The sequence below is a fragment of the Cyprinodon tularosa genome, unplaced genomic scaffold (assembly GCF_016077235.1).
Source record: "Cyprinodon tularosa strain WSP-4 unplaced genomic scaffold, ASM1607723v1 ctg336, whole genome shotgun sequence".
NCBI lineage: Eukaryota > Metazoa > Chordata > Actinopteri > Cyprinodontiformes > Cyprinodontidae > Cyprinodon > Cyprinodon tularosa.
Window position 1 is genome coordinate 1,166,853 of NW_024039048.1, and position 25,353 is coordinate 1,192,205.

The following is a 25,353-nucleotide window of genomic DNA, read 5'->3' on the forward strand; positions in this document are numbered from 1 at the left end:
GTTCAAACCCCATCAACACCTCCTTTCTCTGCAAATCTCACAATTCTAAACTTCCAGCATTAAACGGGCGAATTCAAACGAAGCACCGAATTGACGTCAATTCGGGGATGTTGCCTTATTTGGTTCTGGCCTGTACTTTTGTCACGCCTCGAAATTGACATACAGACCAGGCCACTGGTTCACTGGCCCAAGAACATGAATAGAGGTAGCTGTAAGACACTAGTTTAGCTGTTTAGCCTACAGTTGGGTTTCCTTCTACAAGAATTACAAAGCAGGCAGTTTCTCTATTGAAAATGAGTCAGAACCACTGGGGTAAATGCAGTGTTCCAGGCTGCACGGAGAAAGGGGAACAATTTCACAGTCTTCCCAACGATCCAACGATTCGACAGGCATGGATTATTTTTGTCTATCAGAATATCCCTGCAAAGTTTGATGCTCAGCTGTTCATTTGCTCCGAGCATTTTGCCGAAGATGGCTTTGAAAATCTTGGACAGTTCAAAGCAGATTTGCTAAACTTCTTTTACTGAAACGAGGGGCTGTTTGGAGTGTAAGGCCATCACAACATCAAGCTGTAAGTACGATCCTGCCGCTAAGCTGTTGATTGGAATGCTAGCATATCTACAGTTTGGTGACCAGAGTTGGGTTTCTGAAAAGGAGGGGTGGCCGTTGTCCAGGCCACCGTAACCAGGTTGGGTTCGGTCGTTCCGTCACCTGCTGGCTCCCTGTTTCGGCTACATGCTGCACTGTAGTCAACCAAAATCCCGGACGATTTTTAAATTCCCCCTGGACATTTTTTTAGGTATGAAAAGTTGGACATGTCTGGGAAAAAGAGGGCATCTGGTCACCCTACCATGTCAACAATTTGCTCGTTGTAAACCAACCAATCGGTGCACAGCTCATCTAAATATTCATGAGCATACTATAAAAGGAAGAAAACTTGTAGGGCTTATAACCAGGCTTGCATTAGGGCTCACAGAACAGCAAATATTCCATTTTCAGCCCAACCAATGTTACACACCCTATTCAGAGACCTTAAGGACCAGCACCAAATACCCTATAGAATTATTCTATGACCCCTTTAAACTGCAAACCAAATTCTTAACTAGAAATTCAAAATTCTCAAACTTGAAACCATTGATTACATTTTTATAATATTTGTTCAATTATTTGGTCTATTGATGCAGCCTATAGTTATCTAAACTCTACAACCTTTTTTTTTAAGTTGTCTTTTAGTGCGATGAAATATGAGTTATGTGGATCCAATCAACAGGAAATCAACAGATTGATCAGAGACTAAATCACCAGGAGACAGTAAATCTAAGGTTACAAAGAATTAAGGGTCTCAACACAACCTGAACAACAGGGGGGATTAAATATGACAAGAAATCCACATTTGAAATCCAGAAGACTTCATTTGATTGATTGATTGACTTTATTGATCTCACAGTGGAGAAATGTACTCAGTACATCAGCTCAAATAGTCAAAGAAGTAGAATGTGCCAAAGGAAGAAAAAGGTGCATGGGATGGATATATATATATATATATATATATATATATATATATATATATATATATATATGTGTGTGTGTGTGTGTGTGTGTGTGTGTGTGTGTGTGTGTAGTATTTACAGTGCGTCCACATATGACAGATTTTTTTTTTAATATTGGATTTTTATTTGAAAGATCAGCTAGTTTGTTAAATACTCAAGCAGTCTAGTCTTTTGATCATGTTAAAGATGGATTAAATGGATTCTTAGAAAACATTTCAACTACAAATTTTCAGGAGACATGACTTTAAGCATAGAGACAACAAACAAGACAGATTTTTTTTTTCTGCATCTTTTTTTATTTCTTTGACTATATCTTTGAAGATATAGTCAAAAAGATCCCCCGGCAACCTTATCTCCTCCTTCCTCGTACTTTAATTGTTATTGCTTTACATCATGTCACAACTTATTTAATCATCTCCATCCTCCTCAGGAGTTGGTAAACCTTTGAATGTTTTACCTTCATCCTCTCAGCCTCTTTGATTTTACATTTTGAAAAGGTTTAATGTTGCTTTCATCACATTTCAACCTGAAAGATCAAGCAGACCTATCCATTTCTGAACATCACTTCTTAATGTTGGAGCAAAAAACAAAACCTTGGTTATGAATAACTGATGCTTGCAGTGGATATAAAATGAAAATACAATTAGAATGTGTTCCTGCCGTGAAAATTATTTTACATGTTTACCTAAAGGCTGTCAGTCAGCTCACTATGGAGCCTGGGAACCGATAGAAAAGCCTGGAATTTAAAGGACTTTTTAGGTTTGGGAATAAAGGGAATTGGAAAATCTGGGAAAATTAATTTTCCTTAAAAACTTTATTCCATATCCTATAGTCTGAAAATGGCATCCACCAAGTCATCATCAGTCCATTCCTTCAATACAACTATCTTTTTATGCAATCTATCCATTTTTCCTTTTTTTAATTATCATTCCTCCATCTAGCAGGCTTTGCGTACCCCATACATCCATCCATCCATCCATTCATCCATCCATGCATCCATCAATCCATGCATCCATCCATCCGTCCATACATCCGTCCATCCATGCATCCATTCATCCATCCATCCATGCATCCATCCCTCATTGTTCTCCATACTTTCATTCCTGAGCCATTTATTTTCAAAACATCCGTTAAAAACAGCAATAAGGAATCTTTATATTTCATTTATAACGAAAATGTAACACATCAGCTCATAAAGTACACAGATGAGAAACACATACAGAAAAAAGAAAATTAGCAACTTTAGAAGAGACCCAAAAAAATGCAAAGTCATTTTCGCAAGAAAAACATGAATCAAATTCTTAAAGAAGTTGGACTTATGACACAATTTAAAACCAGGTAATCAAATTTAAATGTTTTTTTGGGGTGTTTTTTGGACTGTAGGCAGCCAGACTATGTATGCAGGGAGGTTGGCATGCAAACCGTCTCCAAACCTAGAAACTTCTTGCCGTGGATCAACATTACTTCAAGTAATTTCAGTTGTGATATTTTGGGTTTAAAAGCTTCCATAGAAGCTCCATGCTTACGGTGGTTCGGAGCTGGCTCTGGAGCCATATGGTACACCTAATGTCTAAAGCAGAAGGGCAGAATGACAGTGCAGATTAGACGACATGAATGTCTGCCGTTCACAATGACGCGCAAAAAATAGGCAGGCGGGTATATTGATGAAATGTCACATTTCCAGAGATGGGAAGTAACGAAGTACAAATACTTCGTTACTGTACTCAAGTAGATTTTTCTGATATTTTTACTTTACTTTACTACTTATTTTTATGGCGACTTTTTACTTCTACTCCTTACATTTTTACACAAATATCTGTACTTTCTACTCCTTACATTTTAAAAAATTGGCTCGTTACTTTAGTTTTGAATCATTTTAATGGAGTTACCGTTATTATTTTTCAAGTCACTGTGAAAACGGAGCCGTTTTCCCCCTCTGTTCCCAAAGTGTAGCCGCTGTCTATCACGCACAGCGTCACATCCTTCACTACATTTCCCAGCATGCACCACAAACCGGCCATCATGGCGGCGGCAGTTCCAAACAATTCACCAGGTAATTTACACTAGTTCCGAAATTACAACGTCACCTTTCATTCAACACTTTACTTACTCACCAGCGTAGCAAACTCTGAAGGTACCCACTGCGACAGCTTTAATATACATTCCGTAGTCGGTAATAAAACTTCCCAGTCAAATTACACATTCTCTTCCCTTAGTCCGTCAGCATACTGGTCCGTGTGGAAACACGTACCGCATCGGAGCCAGTCTCTTATCCATTGTCCCAGGGCATTGAAAAAGACTATTAGGGGGCAGGGGTGTTAAGTGGGATTTCAATGAATGTAATAATTGTTTGCATGGTAATAAGTAGGTAAATTGGTAATGTTAGCATGGTTAAATTATTTCATTAATATGTATGTTTTTGTATGAATGATGCTATTGTCTGTATTTATTTTTCTACAATGTTTTTTTTTTTATGAACTTTATTTAAACAAGGTGGGTAGAAACAAGTTAGGCAATAAGAACATTAGAATTCTAATTCTATAGAAGGCATAGTAGAGGCAGATTTCAGAATGAAAATACAAAGTAACTTTGATGAGGAAAATAAAAAATGCGTGAGTAATGCTAATAATACAATAAAATAACATAAAGACAAGGGGATTCATATGTTAGGATTAATGTACATCAGTGGGCAGTTCCATTAGTATTTCAGTCAGGTATTTGTAAGATTCGATACATTCAAGAGATGTCAAATATAAATTAAATTCAGATAAAAAAATACTAAAGATAGGGGAGGATCTCAAGACTCTCTGTTTATGAATAAAGAATTTTGCTAAACAAAAAATTAGGTTACAACAGAGTTCTATTGTTTTGTCTTTCAATAGTATTCCAAAAACTACCATATCTCTAGAAATAGAATTAGGGAGTGCAATTTTTGATTTGATCCATCTTTCTAAACAATTCCAAAATGTTTTAGTCTGACTGCATTCATAGAAGACATGGTCTATAGTTTCTACATCACTTTCACAGAATGAGCATTTATTGTCATCAATATTAAAACGGATTCTTAGTAGTTCTTTTGATGGGTAGATGGCAGTTTCTTTAGCTTTTGGTTGTATAGGAAGTTTAAAAAAAAAAGTTCTTGGTATTTCAATTGATTTTTGTTCAAATTTGCAAAGAATGTTATTTTTATTTATTTTCCCAGGGAACAAAGTTTCATTTAGATAGTTTCTAATTGTGTGGTTATTGAATTTTTTATCAGTGATTGATATTCCATTAATAGATAAATCGGGTAGTTTGGGGGTAATTGGATGATATATTATTATATTTTGAATCTGATTAATAAATTGTTCTGGCAAGGCGTTAAGTAATCTTGTAAATTCATCTTTTGGAGGAAGGGACTGATATTTTGTACAGAATTGTTCGTAATTTAATATGTAACCATTAGTGTCCATTAAGTGTATAATAGACCAAATATTCTTCTCCATCCAATCTTTGTAGAATAATGACTTATTGCGATGTAGAATAAATCTATTATTTCATATGATAGAGGAGTGTGGCGAGTAGTTATGAACATATATCATTTTCCATTTTTTCTACAATGTTAACTGTGCTTTATTGGGGATTTCCCTTCCTGTTTAGTTGGGCTGTCCCAATTGGCTGATTATTGGTGGGTCTATTTAAGGGGCACACTCCCAATGGCTTAGGGGTCTGCTTGGAGAGACTGGTTGGAGAAACTGCTCTTGAAGGTCTGCTTAGAGAGACTATATATATAGTCAGCTTACTGTGAGGCTGTCAGTGTTTTGTATTGCCTGCAATGGCCGGTTTTGTTTTCTTTATTTGAAAGTATTTTGTTTGTTTTTTTTTTTTTTTGTCTTCACCGTTGCACCAGTAAATAAACCGCTACACGCTTTTGAACTGGAATTTTGTTGTCCGCTGGTTCTTACCACCTTTTTGCAAGTCATCTACTTACTCCTCCTCTGACGTGAGACGGGAGCTGGTGAGCCGTTTTCTCACAAATACCAAATTCAGTCTAATTGGATGGGAATCTACGTTGCATTTGACGCACCACTACAAGATGAATCGACAGATTCGGCGGTATTAATTCGCGGCAAATCATTGCAGCTTGGTGGCGGTGGCGTTAGCATAGTAGTATGGACGACGAGATGATTGAAAATGAACACAACGGAGATCTAGTCCTATTGGCAGACATCCATTTAAAATGTAGGCAACGGCATGAAAAAAGTGGTTTCTACTTTTACTTTTATACTTTAAGTAAATTTACAAGCCTGTACTTTGTTACTTTTACTTGAGTAAAGAAGTTTAATCAGTACTTCCACTTTTACCAGAGTATTTTTTAACACAAGTATCTGTACTTTTACTCAAGTACGGAAAGTGAGTACTTTTGCCATCTCTGCACATTTCAGCGGACTATCTGCAGCAGTAAATAGGAGTGCACGCACGGCCTGAATGAAAACACATTAAAGAATCTATACCTGAGGGTTTGCTGTCATGTCAATGAAGCTGCTGTAAATTACTATTTAAATATACGGCAAGGACAGTGAGGTAGAAACGGACAGAGTGACAGAAGCTGAATGAAAAGAGCTGCAGAAAGAGGCCTGGTGGAAAATCCATAGCCTGTCTGTTATCTGCACGATAATTGGTTCCCCTCTATGCTCTGTACCCCACTCCCATCCTCCCTCCAACTTCATCTGACACCCCCCCTTCGCTTTTATCTCCCTTTGCACATACAGATGTGCACCACCCCACATGCAGTCAAGCAGGTAACAAAGAGCGCAGCAGGGAATCGGTGTACAAACACCAATTTTAAGATTAAATGCGTCACGTTTGGCCTTATTTTTGGAACAATGAGCTGCCAACACAGCCGAGGAGCTTCAAAAATCAACATACTCCTAGCTGCAAGAAATTAAAAAAATTAAAAGAAAGGACACGAGTGCATGCATTGTCTCAAAAACCCGCTGCACACAGACACACAAGTACATGATTAGCGTGAAGCATGTAATCAGTGAATGGCCTGATTAGCAGGTTACAGCAGAGCAAGACAAAGATTCATTTACTCATCCACTTAAAAAAGGAGGAGACAAAAATGAGGGAAAGAGTGGGTGGAGACACAGGGGAGTAGCTAAAAAAAACATTTTGTGGAGATGCCAGAGAGACAGACACACATGCACACTGCCAGAAACAGACAAAGCAGCGCACAAAGAGAGAGAGAGCGTTTCCCCAACGTACAGGAAAACCAGACACAAGACAGAACCCGGGGGTCTTTTACTGGTTAGCAGTGTTTAGTCAGCAGCTCTCCCAGTAACTCCTGGAGATCAGCTTTGCTTTGGTGGTGCTTTTGAGAACAAAAATATGAATATTTTAAAATCTTTATCTTGTTTGATATGTAGGGAAATATCCTAAATATAAAAACCAAAGTCTGTTTATTTAGGTCTGAACAGGTAAAATCTGTAATATTGATGAAAAATAACACAAGATGAAGCAAAATGATGAGAATAATCACCAATAGGTTGATGCATGATTGTAAAGCAGTCATATCTGACATTAAAAAAAGCTATATGTTCAAAGAACTCTGCACATAGCGATGGAAAGTTTAGGAAGAAAAGCATATTGCACTGTACCGATTGTTTACATATACATTTGCAATAACGTACTTTAACTGTAATATGCAATTACCTTCCACTGCACTTTAATTTAGATAACTTCTGTCCAAACTTTATTTATTCATTTTATAGTAAAATCCATCTGTATATATGCTATTGTACGTAACTGTAAAAACCCTTTTTATAGTAAGATCCAGCTGTAAATTTAGTTCATAACACTAGTTATCTATATATTATATTCATCTATTAGTAAGATTCTTCATAATGTTATTTATCTCTATACTTATTCAGTAGAAACCCTTGTCCTGTATTTATGGAACCATTATTTATCCTGCACTTGCTATTGCACTTCTGGTTAGACCTAAACTGCATTTCGTTGCCTTGTCCCTGTACCTGTGCAATGACAATAAAGTTGAATCTAAAAAAAAAAAAAAATCTAAAAGAATATTGTTAAACCAACTATGATCCAAACACACAAGAATAATTTTACTTAGACCAAGGAGTCAAGGTCCAACAGTCTGGAGAAAGAGTGGAGATTCTTATCAAGTACAACAAATGTGCAAATGTCTGCAGGGAAATTTTTAGAGTCATTCATCCTTTTCTCTGCTGAGAGGTTTTATGGACTTTCTGGTTTTCTTTCCCAGCAGGACTTATTGCCTGCTTATACTGCCCAAAGCACCAATGCCTGCCTCATTGATCATGGTACCAGTGAATCATACTCGCCAGCAAACCTACTAGCCTGTGAATTATTGCCTCAATGAAGATGAGAGACAGCAGATCCAGTGGTGAAGATGCATTAAAGCAATCTGGGCTTCCTTAGCTTCATTAGTGCAAATAGACTCCCGACCAATAATAGAGGACATACCGGTAGTATATATTTTGCATTAAATAGTGAGACTTTCGAGTAGACTAACATTTTTATATTAGGGTATTTTTTGATTAATCTAATGTAAAGAAAAAAAAAGAAAAATAAAGCGTGTGTCTATGAGATATAACCATTTAAATCCATCCCCACTTCTAGAGTAATGCTCTTTGACGACCAAACCAAGCCTCCAAAATATCAACACAAGTTCCTTCTAGTAACTGCAGTAAGGTGGTGAACGGGTAATGCTGTGGGCTTGTTTTAACATTTTAAAAGGTCCTGGGGGCGCATGTAAAGCAATCTGTTTGATAACCCAAATTAAAGCATGAAAAAGACAAATCAAGGTGCAGAAGCGGCCTAGTCAAAGTCCAGAGCAAAAACCGATGGAATGCTGGTGTGTTTTTGCAGAAAATAACCTTGATGAACTTAAGCAAACTGTTAAAGTAGAAGAAGCGAATATTTAGATTGGGTAATCGCACCTGCAGACCTGTGTGTTATCCCCACCTCCTCCTAAATCAAAAGACCGTTTGTTTAGCTTCAGTTTGCCCTTTCCATGTCAGGAACCTCCTTATTTATCATGAATAAAACAACCCGGAGAATAATTCAACACACAGCTGCTTTTTCAGTCCCAGCACTTGTAAAGGGGAGGATGAGCGATATCTGAATTTTTAAATAAGTGTACGAAGAACAATATATTGTCAATTTTTCATGCTGGAGTTTGGGTGCAGCTGAATATTTGATGCCTTTATGTTAGAAGAGACGTTCATCATTGCTCGGGTCCCACTGGCCTTGGAAGGGAAATGAAGAATGAGGTTATGACAAGAAAGACTTTATGAAGGTATCCATCTACAGAGGCTCATTATCAGGAAGATGGAGAGCAGCGATGCTGGATCATCATATGGGCTGAGCTGTTAAAACAGAAATCAATGTCTCTAAAGTTCTTCCTCCAAAACTGTTCTTAGGCTGTTGCTGCATGTTGGTTAGTTGGCTGCTTAGCTGAAAAAGTTTTAGCTAAATCATATATTTGCGTTCAAATCTTTACTGTGTAAATACTGATACTCTGGGGTGACCAATCAGTCAGTCAGTTTATTCACTCAATATCATTAGAAATCCCAAAACACGTTATGTTCAGAGTGAAAAGGAGCAGAAAGAAGAAAAATCCTGTAGAAATCTGCCCCTTTCTCATTAGTTCCAAAAATGTGTCATCATGGCAATGTACCATAAACTAATAAAGTTGTAAACAATGTAATATTCTCATTAATATTCAATAAGCAGTGTATAAGATGCATATTGAGCAATTTTTAAGTTGTTCCATAGGTTTACCCCATGCACTGAAATGCACATTTGCATTAAGGTAGTATGTTATACATGTAGAAAACTGTTCAGGAAACTCTGATTAGTTCATAATTGCAGTTTTACTAAATAAAGATGCATTACAGAAAACAAGAGTGTTAAAGTTAAACTTTTTACTGCGGTATTATTAGTTTAAGTGTCCAACTGTTTTATTTATTTTATACCTGCTTTTATTATGTTCTTATCTTGGTTTGATTCTATTTCTTTTCTATTTTATCATTTAAGTCATGTAAAGAACTTTGAATTGTCCTTGTACTAAATTGTGCTATAAATTTGTCTTGTCTTGTCTTATCTATTTATCTTTATTCTACTGAAAAGGAATTTTTTTCTGGAAGGCAATCTGTAAGGTGGAACCAGACGGTATTTAGGGGTATACCTGTAAGGGGGGCTGAAAATAGATGTATTCTGAACTTTTAATTTTATCTCTTAAAAAAAAGAACAAAAAAACATTCATCACTACCCTTTGCTTTACAGCAATTTTCTAATATTATAATCTGAATAGAATATTAAATAGTCTAAAAATTGAAGGGATATGAGAACTGGGTGGTGCATTTATGGAACAGAAAAAAACTGCAGAATTATGAGACTCTGTTAAGCAGGTCCAGCAATTATTTTCAAGAAAAGTTCAGATTCAAATCAGGAGCTTAGCAATTATTGCATGCTTATTTACTAATTTAATTAGTATAATTAAGTGTTAGAAATGAATACAAATAAGTGAACTAAGGTTTTAAACATTTAGTCAAAACAACTGAGGGAAGGAAACTGCCGCTGGGAATGCATGCAACTATGCAAATCACACCTTCAATCTGTTCCATCTACTATGCTGTAGCATACATATAATCTATAAGAGCTTTTATATAGATGAGGATGCCTGACTAAACAACAACATGTGATGTATCGACACTAGTGAGGCCTGCTGGGAACATGTTTATCCACTGGGAAGCTGCCACTGACCACAACTCCCTCCCTGGAAGCTCAGCTCCACTCTTACAAACCACTGTCAACACATCTGGAGACAAACTGCAGAATAAACACCTGCATGTATCCGTATGCTAGGAGAGTATTTGCACAAAGTCTGAGTTTGGTGTTTAATATTTCCATGGAGTCACTCTGTGACGGCCCTGGAGGCGCTGCGTCACACTGCTAATCGGATGTGATTAGCTGTGTACAGCAGAGGAGCTGGAAAACTCCATGTTTGCAGAGCCTGAGGAGGGAGGAGTTGGAATATTCTCCATCAATTAGCATCTAAAGCAAACCCACACTTTTTACCTCTGGCATCTACTAAATAAGAGTTTCATGTTTTACTGAGATTCTGTACATTTTTTTGTTTATGCACATTTTCAAAAGACATGTTCATTTCCACTTCCTGGTGCTGGATGCTAAGTGGAAGTGACAACAAACAGGACAGGCTGCAAGAAGAACTGCCTTTCATCTCCACTGTGTGCTACAGGAACATAACCTCAGATTTTATCTCAGATGGAACACTGTAATGTTTGTTAATAAAGTCCAAGCTCTATTATTAATGATTTTATGCTATTGCTGGCTAATTAAGCTGATAAAAATAAACACAATAAACATCCCAACACAATGTACAAGGCTAATATTGTGAATTTACTCTATAATTTTCATCTTTTTTTAGTTTTATATACTTATATCTCAAACTTTGAGTATAAAATGCATGCATTGCAAATTCTCTTGAGGATATTCAATGTAAAGTTGATTGTTTAACAAGAAAGTTTCACTTATAAGGGGCACTTGTAAATTCTTTTAAGTTCTTTGAGTTGACGTAAGAAAACTGCAAACTTTCCTTCTCTTTCTTTTCAACTATTTTATTATTTTACTTTAAGAAAAACATGCTGGGCTTTAGAATCTAAGTTACTAGGATAGTGATCCTGCATGAGCTCTAGAGCTACTTGAAAACTGCAGTTTAAGCAAAGTCAACAAAAATGACATAAGAGGTCCTAACGTCTGCCGAAAGAAGTAGGAGATACTTGTTACATAAAAGGGTTTAATGAGGTAGAAATCAAACACTGAACAAGAGCATGAATACACTGCCCCCACAGTAAAACACGGCGGGGGAAGCATCATGTTGCAGAGAAACGGAAGGCAATCAGAGCAGAGAGGAAGATGAAAAGAGAAGGCATTGGAGGCCGCAGGCGACCTGGGACTGTGTTTGGGTTTAGCCTAGGAGAAAAACCCTGAACAATAGGCAGAGATAGACGTATATCTTTGTGATGGAATGGCCTAGTCAAAGTACAAACATACGCCTCAGAATCTTGGTTAATCTTTTATATTGAAATTGATAGTATCTCTCTACTGACAGATTTTGAGCTATTTAGCAGAAAATTCTCTAGATCTGAATCTGCTTAAAACCTGCAGCTAATAACTGTCACTTTTTTTTTTGCATCTGTTACTAAATTTGAAAAAAAAGTTTAACAGGAAAGAGCGAAAAATATTTTTCTTCTGCTTCACACTTACATGCTACCACGGTCCATCAGACGAACCTGAGAAAAACATATTGCTTTATGTGGTCCGATCATGACAAAGTCAAAACAGTCAGGGGGTGTGTTTACTTTTGAACGGCTTTGGGGACACGCTGCAGAAAAACATAGCTTCCATTACAAGCAAAAAACTCAGGGAGCTAAAAGCTTCAGTTAATCAAGATGAATATATACATTTTAGTAGCTTTTAAACCAAATATATTTTAAACTTTGATAAGGAGAAACAACCGAATAGAGTAAAAAAAGGCCAAACTTTAAACTAGAAACCCTTTTTTTATGTAACTGATGCTGAAAGAGGACATGCAGATTTCCCCCCTCAAAAATGTTTTAGTGGTCGAGTTTTATGATCTAAACGACAGGCGGAAGTGTGGCAAATGAGTGAAAACCCACAGAGTTGGTAAGTTTCAGTTAAAAATAAAATAATGAGACAGTGAAAGTTATCCAAACGCTTAAAACACACACTTGGATGCATAACTGGCCTCCAGCAGACACATTACGCTGACCACATAATAACACCAGGAACTCGGAGGCCTCTCCTCTGCTGCTGCTCCTTCTTATCTACTAGAAAAGCAGAGCTTCATTAAACGCTGCCATCCATCAGAGAGCGCGGAGCTGAGTGGAATGTGCGTGTGGCTCCACAACACCTAATGTTATGCGGGGTCGCCGACTTGCAGATTAGTGTGGCAGACTGGACGTCACACCTCCCCCTTCCCCCCCTCGGTGTCTCCTCCACTCAGCATCAACATGTTTGCTTCTTAAGAACCAACGCGCCCTGACCAGAACGTCTGCAGCATGTCCCCATGCTTACTGCTTCACAGAAAGTCAGAAACTGAAACATTTCTTCACATTTACTAACGAGCTGCGATACGCTGGCTGACATAACCGGCATAAATCAGGTTAATAGCTTTCCCTGTAAGCTTGCAGTATTGTCCTGAATCCACATTTGAGTCGCTTTAACTAGTTTTTGCAAACAATTCTAATTTTCACAAAATATCTGATATTCCAAACCAGGTAAAAAATACCAAAATAACAGATGCATTCCTCTCATTTTTATGTTTTATAAAAAGCTCCCTACTTCACTGGAGATGTTGGTCTGATTTAGTAAAACTGAACTATTTTAGGCTATTCCATTTTAGCAGGAGAGATTAACAGACCCAATGCTCCACATGGACATAAAACACAAAAACACAGGCTGAAGGATGAAACATTATGATAAGAGTGCTCTGGAAGCTGTCCATATAACTTAAACACCAAGTTTCTCATGAGTGTCTGAAACGTACTGACAGCAGAACATCTCGGTTTTTTTAAGCAGATCTCTCAGGGAGACAAAAACGATGTGAAACTTCTTCACACTTTACATCGATAACAGAGGTTAACAGTTAGCTTTAAATAGACTGATCCTTACATCATCTGGGCATACAATATGAAAAATAACCTCATTTTAAGAGCTAATCCAGATTATTTAAAGGTACAAATTGAAGGTCTTCAACAGGGGGTCCTAGACCCCTAGGGGTCCACAGGGGTACTGCATGCAGGTCGCGAAAGTTTTGGTTGATTGACTTTTTTTTTTTATATTCCCTCCTCCAATTTTTTCCACTAATTGAATTGTCTTTAAATCCACATTAACATTAATTCAACACACTGTAGTAAACAGATAAATGGAGGCAGAAGATGTTTTTCAGTCCTCAATGCAAACATTCAGCGACACACAGGAGCTCTTTCAAGCTGGGCACCGTTTCATTCATGCTGAACAACACTCTGGAGTACTTTTTTGATATCTCAAATGCATCTGGAGATCTGGGAGGCTTCGTGCTGTCTGCTGACATTCAAATAATGGAGGTCTATGGTGCCCGAGACAGAAAGGTCCATAAAAGTCCACAAAAAACGTGTCAATATTCCTCCATAGCATCCAGAATTTACTCGAAACGAAGTCATTTAGAATGTTTTTAGAGCATAAACAGTGGTGTATAGGATTTCCTGAAAGCGCGCGCCTGCGAGTTCACGACGCTACGGAAACCACGGCAGACCAAACCAGATGAAAGTGCGCATTCAGCTCGGGAAAGAACTCATGCTCTTCCTCAACACTAAAGTCCTCAGACATTTTTCTTTCGTTGTTTCTTTCTTTGCACAGGTAAACAGCACATTTCTTCTTCTACGCTTGCATTATTGGCAAAGCAGACGCTGAATGCGCACTTTCATCTGCCGCGGTTTCCGTAGACTCGTGAACGCGATTTTAGGAAATCCTATACACTACTGTTTATGCTCTAAAAACATTCTAAATGATTTCGTTTCCAGTAAATTCTGGATGCTACCCACTCAGGACACTTGGAATACATTGGACGAGCAGTATGGAGGAATATTGACACGTTTTTGTGGACTTTTATGGACCTTTCTGTCTCGGTCACCATAGACCTCCATTATTTGAATGTCAGCAGACAGCAAGAAGCCTCCCAGATCTCCAGATGCATTTGAGATATCAAAAAAGTACTCCAGAGTGTTGTTCAGCATGGGGGTGAGTAGAAAATGAAGGCTAATCATGTTTTGGGTGTACTATTCCTTTAAGGATTTTACATTTACATGCATACATGCATACATGCCTGCATACATGCATGCATGCATACATGCATGTATGAATGCATACTTTTGTTTTTCATTTTGGAATGAATTAAATCAAATTCCAAGCTTTCAATTAAACCATTTTCTGGATTATCTTAAATGAACAATTTCTGCACTAGATTAATCCAAAATCCACACATCTTCCAAATTAAACTCAGATTACATCAAACAAAAACATCTATTCCACAAGGACTCCCTGTCAATATTAGTCTAAAGATTTCCAACACAGCGCAATAGACGGCTGCCCAAACCCAGAGGCATGATGGGTAAAAGATGCTCCACCATGGTGATAACAGATATAGTCTGGTGTCAGCTGGGGGACAGTGGAGATAAGATAGAGGGAGGGCTGCAGAGGGAGGAAACAACCAAAAAATGTAAAAATAGAGGAAACTTAATATATAATCATAAAAATAATAATTTGATTGTTAATTTAAACAAGTGATTGAGGAGAATGTGAAGAAATGACAACAGGGACTCAAGGAGATCCAAAATGACAGCGACAAAGGAGGAGTGGAAAAGGTTTGAGCTTCAAAGGAAAAACAAATTGAGGGAGGAAGAAAAAGACCCCGGCTAAAGCGTGGCTCTCGTTTCTTGGCCCGGGCCCTAATGGAGATGAAAGGAGTTCTAATTCAAACACACATACATGGAAAAGCGTATCCTCTTACACCCTCGTCCATCTCAGCGAGTCGTGGAGTTCAGCTGCAGCTCTGCTGCTGCAGCTCTGCTGTGAGGTCCTCCTCATGAGGAAACTCTCTTGATGCATTTAGTTCAACAGACAACAAAACGTTTGAATGCAAAGCCCCAATAAAAGCTTCAAAATTATGGAGATGAAGTAGAGCTGCACCAATCAGGTTTCACAATCTCCTTTATGCTTTAATCAGAGTTTTTTTTTCTAGATAATCCCACAGGATAAGCATCTAGGCTTTGACTAGGCCCAGGACTTCCATTCCTTCATTTTCAACCATTCCTGGGTGGATTGATGACAACTGAAGGTAATTCTCACACTGTAACCTCCAGTTCTCCACCAGCTTTAGTTGATTTTACAGATTGTCACAAATTTTCCTGAGCACCTTTTGATTCTATAATAATAATCTCTGCAGGTCTATCTGCATCAGCCATCCCCAAACAATAACACTTCCCCCTCCATGCTTTACAGCTGGTATGAGGCTCTCTTTGCCAGAATGTTGCATTTTGTTTCTTCCAACCATGTTCTCTGTTCTGGTGTCCTAATGCTTACATTTTACACCCATTTTTGCAAAGAACATCATTCTAGATGTTCTGATCTTTATATTTCTGTTCTTAGAGAACAAAAATCTGCCATTAAAAGCTCAATATTTCTCTTTCTGATCGGTGGTAGCAGGAGGTAGCTGGATGGAGATTTTACATTTGCAAACTATTTTCAGGGCGAACTTATTTGGACAGTCAGATCTGAGCAGTTGCTTCTAATCTCTTCCACCAGCAGGTTATTTTCTGGACAGCCAACAGCTGATCTTAAATTCTTTTAGAGATCTTTATATTTTGTCCCAGCCTTCTTCTCTTTATTGTTTACCCTCACCTCTACTGTCAGGAGCTCACCAACCTCAAAGTGTAAAATTTGAACAGTAACTATGTCACCTACATTTTCAAAGAAATCTCTGTTTTATTTTTTGTTTCTCTATATTACCTCCGTGTTTCAGCTCTGCTGCATCTGATTAAATATCCACAATCCCCCTAAGTTGACCCCTGACCCGCTTTAAATTCCCAGCACCACATGTGGCTCCTAGAATCCCCCATCAGCTTCCTCTCCTCGCTCAGTGCTGTAGATACCCGCCACTGTGGTTATGCAAGGGTGGCGGTTATGTCACACGCTGGAGCTCAGAGAGGAAAACCTGCCAAACGTGGGTTTTGGTCATTGCATTTCTGGTTTCCTTTGGGTTCAACTTTAATTCCTGTGGCAAGAAAAATAAGCACCGGTTCAGAGGTCCTCATCTTTACTGGACCACACTGAAAATCACACCTCTGCTCTCATAGAGCCCCTTCCCACCGTGACGAAGCAGAGGAAGAAATCAAATATTAAACACTCAAGAGGAGGCAATTAAAACCGAGCATCCACTCAGGACGCTGTGAGCCTGCTGGTGCCCTGCAGGAGCTACCATCTCCCACTTAAAGGCTGCTTTTGCAGAAGAAGAGAGAGGTAAACACACCGAGATAACAAGACGGGTTTCCCCCTAACGTAACCGAGAGGGAGCAGGGATCAGCCACCATCTGTCCAATCGAGTCAGCTCCTTCATGCATCGTTATGACAGTCAGTACATCATGTACAGCACATGCATTTATCTTCATTCAACAAGCCAGTCATCAAATCCTCATCTTCGCTGTGGAAATCAGACTTTATGTGCAGCTAGTTTGAGGGGAAAAAATACGCCTCTATATAAATAAGCCTAATCTTTTGCTGATTCAGAGAAGCATCCGGATGATCTAATGGATCGGTGTCAGCGCCATTACTGACCTCAATAAGCAGATCAGCTGTCCACCCGTCAAAATCAATCTATAAAGCAAGTTTTATTTTCTTTGTGGTTCCTCTTCAAAAGGCACGGGAAAGCCAGAAGATACGTCTGGATTTTGCAAATCTCTAAAGAGTTCATTAAAAACAAAAAGGGATTAAAAAAAGGAACATAAAAACAATCAAAAGGGAAAAAACAAAAGATATATTAAGTAAATTAACATGTATTCTCCAACATCAAACTCAACAGAGGACTGGTTTAGGATGTAGTCCTCCAAAACAAATAGCTACCATGAAGTTAAATACATCCAAAATAATGATGTTTATTCAAAACATTATATTATTCATTTTAGCTGTATAAATAAATACAGAATAAAGTGCTCTGAGAAGGTTGCAAGTACCTGGTTCAATCCCCACAGCCTGCACCCTGGGTCCCTGAGCAAGACCCTTAACCCCACACTGCTCCCCAAGGGGATAGGTTAAATGCAGAGGTGCATTTCTCCAGTGTGAGATTAATAAAGTTTAATTGTTATTAATTATTATTGTATGAATTTTAAGGAAGTCACAGGCTGAAATGTTTGGGAACCTCTGATGTAGAGTATATAAACCTGTAAACTATGCTGAGATCATCCAGTATTGATTTTCCACTGCACCCCACACCATGAATCTGCAGCCGAGGATCGTCTTCCCCACATCCCGTTACCTAATACTTATGTGTTTGATTTTACAGTGAGAGTGCAGCGATGCGCCTGTCCAAGCACTGTGATCCTTTCAGTAAGATGGTGAACCTTATGACTCATGAATGCTATCGTTGGCTCAGAGGCATTGGGATGGGAAACTAGGCATTTATTTCCACAGATCGTTCCTAAAACATTACCCAGTGGGGAGACACCTCTGCTGCAGCCTCTCAGGTGACCTACCTCTGGGACTCCGTCTTAGGAGGTTTGCCATCTCTAATAAGATGATGGTGGGGGGGGGGGGGGGGGGGGGGCGTGCATGTTACCCACCCAGTGCTTGAGGCATAGATTACATGCCATTGTTTTGACTAAATCACAGAAAAGCAAGTAGACAGTAGAATAATCGTTAGAACTCCTCCAATTGGTATTACCTCGGTCAATTCCTATTTCCGATTTTTTAAAGCTCTCAAGTTCCACTTTTTTTATTTTTTACAATTTTTATTCTAAGAGCTGTATTTTACTTCATAAAAAGAACAACAACTGTACACTGATTGTATTAAATTAAAAATATATTTGAAAACACCAAATCATAGGGTTTTTATTATAGTTACAGTTACTATAACTCTAAAACTGAAGGGCTCCAGGTTATTTAAAAGAGTATCAATAACTAAATTAGGATTGAAACTATCAGATTAATCGTGATAATCGATTATTAAAATAATCATCAACTTATATTGTTATAGATTAATCTGAAACTGGAGTATAGAGACTCTAAGACATGCCTGTAGCTGACAGAGCAACCCACTTGAAATAAGTAATTATTCATTTATTATTATAACAAAATTTTTTGTCAACATGGTCTATCCACAACTCTTCAAGTGAAAAAGTTTTAATTTCACCTGATTTAATTGACCAAAAAGTCTTATTTAAGAAATGTTTTGCAATCCGATTATTAATTAATCGAAACAATAATCGACACATTAATCAATTTGCAAAATAATGGTTAAATGCACCCGTTAACTGAATGATGGATCAGAAAAAAATGTCCAATCCTGATCACCTTCCATGCAGTCGGTGAATCATAAACCCTTTTCTATACTAAATTCTGCATCAAGCTCTCTACGGCTATGATCCTACTTTCTGCCCTTGCAGCACCTTTTCTACAGCCTTGATCTTTTGCATTTCTTTGTTCTTTTTTGTGTGTTTTTGTATTTTATATCATTTGTGTGTCTGCAGAACATTTGCAGTTTGTGGCACATTTGCACCTTCTGGTTACCATATAAACTACATTGCCAATTACGCAGTAATAACTAAGCATCATATCTAAAAAAAATAACTAACTGTTCCTTATTTTCCTTGATTGACTTCAACAATAATATAAAGAAAAATATATATTAATGTCAAGGAGAAGATAGCATCATGTTAATGATAAATCAACTCAATGGCAGCATTTTGTTTCACATTCTTCCTTCTATATCAGGTCTGAGCTTAAACGTCAATCTATGCAAAAACATTCAATAATTAAAATATTTCACAGCAAAAAACAAAAAACCTTTACCGTATATCAGGTTAAAACATTTCACTTCCCTCTGCAAAGTGAAAGATGTTAGCACACAATTGTAACAACTAATTTGATTTATATTAATGTATAATTAAGGTTTATGAGGCAGACTGCCAAATGTATGTTTATATAGCTACAATAGTCCACAGGGTCAGTAAATTAATGGCATAATTAACACCATGACAACAGGAAAATACAGCGGTTTGTGTTGCAGGGCAGGAGCGGTGTCAGATAAGGCTGTTTATGCATGAAGCTGCTGTTTCTTTATAAAATACCATGCAGCTCATAAAGAAGAATGAGAAAGTTTAAGATATTGGAACTAAAGTGCTGCTCAAACATGCGTTGCTTTATATGAATCATCAGTTGCACTTGTTGAGTTTTCTCTGAAAGATCTTGCATTAGATTTAATGGCCCATCGCTGTTGTGGTCACATTAACTGGAATTTACAGCAGAGGTGAAGAAACGCTGGCTTTCAATCAGCAGCTCAGAAAGAAGCCGTCATTATTAACAGTGCTGTCAAAGATTTCTGCTAATTCTATGGTTTTTATGCTGATTAGTCATTTTAAAATCTTTTTTTAAGAACATGTGAATGGAAAATTATTACAACCTTTATGACTTTTTGTTTCCATCCATTATCAACTTTAATATTTATGTCTTTTTTATTTTAATGTGAATTTTGTGGGTGATGAACGTCTACTGCATCTCTATGAGAAATAAGTAAGTAAGTAAGTAAACTTTATTTGTATAGCACTTTTCACAGACAAAGTCACAAAGTGCTTCACATGATAACATAACAACAACACAAGCAAAAACAGATAAAATGCAATAAAAGCTATAATAAATAAGGGAATAAAACAACAGGCTATGTGAAATTTACATCTTATTTAAGTCTTGCTTTATTAAAGCCAGGCTTGATGTTTATGGTTAGACATGCTGCTTGTCATGAATCATTTGCATGTTTTTCTAACCATCCTTGCCAATGCAAAAACACAAGTTTTAGAAATGGATCATGAAATGGTTGATTTAAATAACTGGTGAAAAATACCTCCTTAACGACCGACCTTCAGAATCATAGACAGGTTTCAGATATTACAGGCTAACAATGGAACCAAACGACCCACTCGTTGGTTTCAATTTGCATGTTTCCAAGCAATACAAGGCCTTGTCTATATAAAAGACTCAAACTCCAAAATGTCGGATCCAGACATTTGCATTGAGAAAGCTTCCTGGAGGAAAAGGGAAACATCTTCAAAGCTTGGAAACCAAGTCCAGTGGATTGTTTTTTTAAACTTTTACGGAAATTTAAATACCTGATCATATAGTACTCAGTACTGGGAAATGTGTTGGTGTGACTCAACTAAGCTCCACCTACCAGGGTGTAAAACGGAAATCATCTAAAAAAGAAACCATAAAATTTTATTATAAGTGAGATTTTTTTTTTCTTCGCTTTTTGTCATTATATACCTTCATCGTTCCCTAGAAGTACATTAAGAAGGAAAGTATTTAAACACTAAAACAAGAACTGAGCTCATGGAAACCAATAACATGTTTCTGGGTGATATATTGAAATACGTCGAGATAAAATAAAGTTATACCACCGCTCCTCATGAGCCATATCTCTACATTCATTCACCTTACTTGCATCAAAGATTTACAGGATTAAACATAGAGTCTAAAACATGCCTTCAGCTGACAGAGAAACCCACTTATAGCAGTAAATATACCCAGATAGTAGAAAAATATAGAAACATTTTCCATTCAACAAAAGAAAAAGAGTTTTCTTCTGTCACTATATTCTATCCAGAACTCCACAAGTGGAAAAGTTTTAGTTTCACCTCATTTAATTCTGCATAAAGTCTTCCTAAAGGAACCTTTCGCTATCTGATTATTAATGGATTAATCAAAAAATAATATTAATTAAACAGCTATCAAAATAATCGTTTGTTGCAGCCCTAATCTCTAAATTCATTCACCTTACATGTACCAAAGATTTACAGGACTAAAGAGCAAAAAAAAGTGTGCTGTATCTCTACTAGGGCTCAAACATTTAATCGGATAAATCGTAATTAATTGATTATTGAAATAACCTTTAACTAATTCATTAAACGATTACTCATAAACTGGAATATAGAGACTCTAAAACATGCCTTTATCTGACAGAGAAACCCACTTATAGCTGTAAATATACCAAGATAGTAAAAAATTATATAAATATTTTGCATTCAGATAAAAGAAAAACCTTTTTCTTCTGTCAATAAGATCTATCCAGAACTCCACAAGTGGAAAAGTTTTAGTTTTACCTCATTTAATTCTATATAAAATCTTCTTTAAGGAACCTTTTATTATCGGCTATCAAAATAAATGTTTGTTGCAGCCCTGATCTCTAAATTAATTCACCTTACTTGCACCAAAGAGCAAAATAAGTACTTTAATCCATGAAAAACCATCCAAAAATCTCCAGCAGCACAGTATCCTCTGTAACATTTCCAAATACAGCATCAAGATCACGCCCCCTTACCTCAAACTTCATATTCAGTTAATTTACTCTGCATTGTTGTGCAAAAAAGAGGAACAGACTCATGAAAGCATGTCAGGATTAACATAATACAATTCTCATGAACACTAATAACCCGCAGACTAGACCTGCAACACGCCAGAAACTTCCTATTATAACATCATAAACAAGAACTTCAACATATTAAACAAATAAAAGCTGCCTTCTCATTGGAGAGAAGCTTTTGATACAATAAAATAACTAACTGGTTTATTTTGTTTTGCGCAGCAGGAAGTGAAGAAACCACAGTGGGGCAGTTAGCGCCTCTGCTGCGACACAATCCCAAATAATCCCAAATATGAGAGGTTCTGGTGTGCAGCCTGAGGCTCTACTCCTCCCAAACTGCCCCGACTTTGATCTGATCATCACCTGGGTCGGCATCGGCATGAACACAGAGAGGCAGGAGGCCTCAGGGTCAGAAGGTGGGCGCCCATAAAACCACATCAAAATTCTTCTCAGTCATTCTCAGGCTTTCTTCTAACCTAACATCACTTCATGAGTCATTTCATCCATGCAAATGACATTTGACTCAGAAATTTAAGGTTGCAAAGGTGAAACCGTCCATCCCCAAGCATTTCCTCATTCAGGACATCCTCTTTCTGAGGAAGAAAAATAGAAGTGATGCTGCAAGTGTTTCACACAAAAAGTGAGTTTGAATACAAAGTTGTTAAAAGCTGCTGTTTGTGTCCTGATCTGGGTGTGAAAAAAAGCCAAAAACATCATATAATGATCAATGTAGCAATGTGCCGCTACAGAGTGAAGGGAAAATATTACATCTGAGCCCCCATGTGAGTGTGAGCCTCTCACTGCATCGAGAAATAAGTGAAGTCCTGGAGTCAGAGTTACAAAAGCTTCCATCATCTGAGCATCAGTGTCCCTGTTCTATAGAGGCTGTCATAGTCCTGAACCTCAAGGTAGTTCCTGTCTCTTCTTTTGTTCTCGGTGTGCAGTGGTTTCCCCATATAACTTTGAAAGCACAACTACTACCAGGAGAGAACAGCAGATCAAGAGAATATGATTTTCTAAAAGTCTTACAGCAATATTTGTATTTGTTTTATTATTTTAAAGCTACAATCCGCAGTTTATCTTTATGGGATTTTATGTAACCAACCAACTCAGAGTAGAGGATGACATGAGAAGGGAAAATATAAGCTTTCAGACTTTGAGTAGGCCATTCTAACAACACAAATTAAATATTCTGTTGAGTTTCAGGCATTTGTAATAATTATCCTCTAGAATTGGCCTTGATTTACCACCATCCTTCCTCCAATCAACTCTAAACCCAACTTCCCTCAGCATGATGCTGCAACCATAATGTTCCTGCAAATCTATGAGCTCTTTACTTCAATGTGCAACCTTCAGTTTTAATGTTCATACACTGAGTTTATTCTAAATATGGCTTCAGAAAAGCTGAAAACAGCCATTTTACTTTATTTTATTTTTTTGCAAAGTGTACCTAAAGACAAAACAGAAAAGATTCTCAAAACGGATCTGTGAATCTCTGCAGCTCCTCCAAAGCTACATTACTTTTACATAATGTGAGGAGCTTGGAGGGTGTTAATAAATTTGAATTCAGCTTCATACAGCTCAGTATTTGGGATCATAAAAATTACAACCAAAGCTGATCCATTTTGAGTCATCTGTTCTGAAGTCATGATAAGTGATAAATGGATTAATTATAGAGTATTAGTGAATAAAGAAAAATATTCAATTTGCAGAAGGGAAAAGCCCCCAGGAATCCCCTGAAGCATCCCTGGGAATCAGGCAGAAGGAGGCTGCTTACCTCAGGAGGTTGGGCAGAGGGATGGAGCCAGAGCCTGACCCCAGGATCCCCTTTTTCCCACTCAACAGTTTCTCCACCAAGGCCACATTCCCGGTGCGGGCGGCCTCCAGCAGCTCCTGTTCCTTCCCCATTCCGGACTCTCAAGTTTGCAACGACAGGGCGGTGGAATCAAAACAAAGAAAACCCATAAAAATAACAAATAAAATCCCTCCTGTGTTCAGTGTCTGCTGCGCATCTGAAGGATTCCCTCTGGCTGCGTGCAGTTCTGCACCGTGGAAGTGGGTGTTATTGATGCTGCAGAGCACGGATCCCCTGGTGCCCTGCAACCTCAGCTGCTTCTCATCCACAGCTGCGTAATTTACTCCCGGTGTGCAGATCCTGATCCCCGGTTAAAACCTGAAACAAATCCCCTCCGACTTCATGCACGTCCGAGGTTAAAAAGAAGAAACAAAGGAGAAGAAATAAAACTCCTTCTTTGTCCTTTCTCCTCTGGAGCTCCTGCTGGGAACAGACTGGAGGTGAAACTCCGTCTGCAGCCACAAAAAGCTCTCCCTGCCCGCTCACCGCCTCCCTCTGTCCGCTCAACCAACCGCACTGCTCCGCTGGTTCTCAGGGTCTGCTCACACACAGCTGTCAAGCTCCCGGAAACCACTGCTTCCTGGCTGCGCCTTTCAAAATAAAACTCCAGTCTGATTATTATTATTAATAATAAGTATAAAATTAATAGCAGTATAAAAAAATATTTTTATGCAGTTTAATTAACAGATAATACAAAAGAAAATTAAATAGTGGAACAAAAAACTGCATTTTAGAAGACCGATATATACTCATTATTGGTTTGGCTACTGCTTCATTGGAAAGACAAAAGAGAATTAAATTATATAAGTGTTATAAACTAATAGAAAAATAATCTTTGAATGTAAAAATTATTTAAACTGTATCATCTGGTGAACTAAAAAATAACAAGTGTTGTGAATTGGCGCTATACAAATAAACGGAATTGAATTAGTATCTTCAAGCAGCAAATGGAATTTAAATTAATGATAATTTCCTGTATTTTGCATATCTGTATTTGTATATCTTTACTTTGAGCAAAATACTATAATTGGATACTGTGATGAAGTAAAAGTTCTGTGAAACTGGACAGTTTTCTTTTTTTTTTAAAGTGGTGGTTGTCACGGTCTTGGTTCTGTTATGTTTTCCTTTGCTCCAAGTTTTCTAGTTTTATTGGTTTAAATCCTATTTTGTTGTATTTTCTGGATATATTTGAGTTCTTTGGTTTGTATTTTTTGCCCTTTTGTGTTGGTCTCCTTTTTCCTAGCTCCTCGTCTTTCCCTGACTCCGCGTTGCTCTTTTCCCCTGATGTCTCCATGGTTCTGGTTAAGTTTTATATTTTGAGTTGGATTTTGGATTCCTGCCTCTGTTACCTGTATTGATTCATTAAAAACTGCAAGAACTCACCTATGTCCTCAAACCTCAACCAAACCCTGACAGTGATAGCTCATCCACTTATAATAACACCATGAGTAACCACCCATATTGACCAAAAACATAATCTTATTGTCGTAACTATGCAGCCAATTACTCTATTGCATTAGGGGAGTGTCAGCCTGTTGGTTAGAGCAGTATGCTTGACTGTGCTCTGAGAAGGTTGCAAGTACCCGGTTTGATCCCCACAGCCTGCCCTCTGGGTCCCTGAGCAAGACCCTTAACCCCACACTGCATCCTGGGCGCCGCACAATGGCAGTCCTCTGCTCCCAAAGGGGATGCATTAAATGCAGACAGTTAATTTC

The 25,353-nt window shown here is 37.8% G+C and overlaps 1 protein-coding gene across 4 annotated transcripts in view; it reads right to left on the reverse strand.

Annotated features, from left to right (window-relative positions):
• anks1b (ankyrin repeat and sterile alpha motif domain containing 1B) overlaps positions 1–24,158 on the reverse strand; it is a 296,256-nt gene extending 272,098 nt beyond the window's left edge. For 2 of the 4 annotated variants that reach the window (XM_038294207.1, XM_038294206.1), the window contains exon 1: positions 23,561–24,158. In XM_038294207.1, the coding sequence (XP_038150135.1) occupies positions 23,561–23,691 (131 nt within the window). In that variant the 5' untranslated portion in view covers positions 23,692–24,158. The remainder of the gene's footprint in view (positions 1–23,560) is intronic. The other 2 variants (XM_038294209.1, XM_038294208.1) reach the window with 1 other exon arrangement.
• Between the last annotated feature and the right edge of the window lie 1,195 nt (positions 24,159–25,353).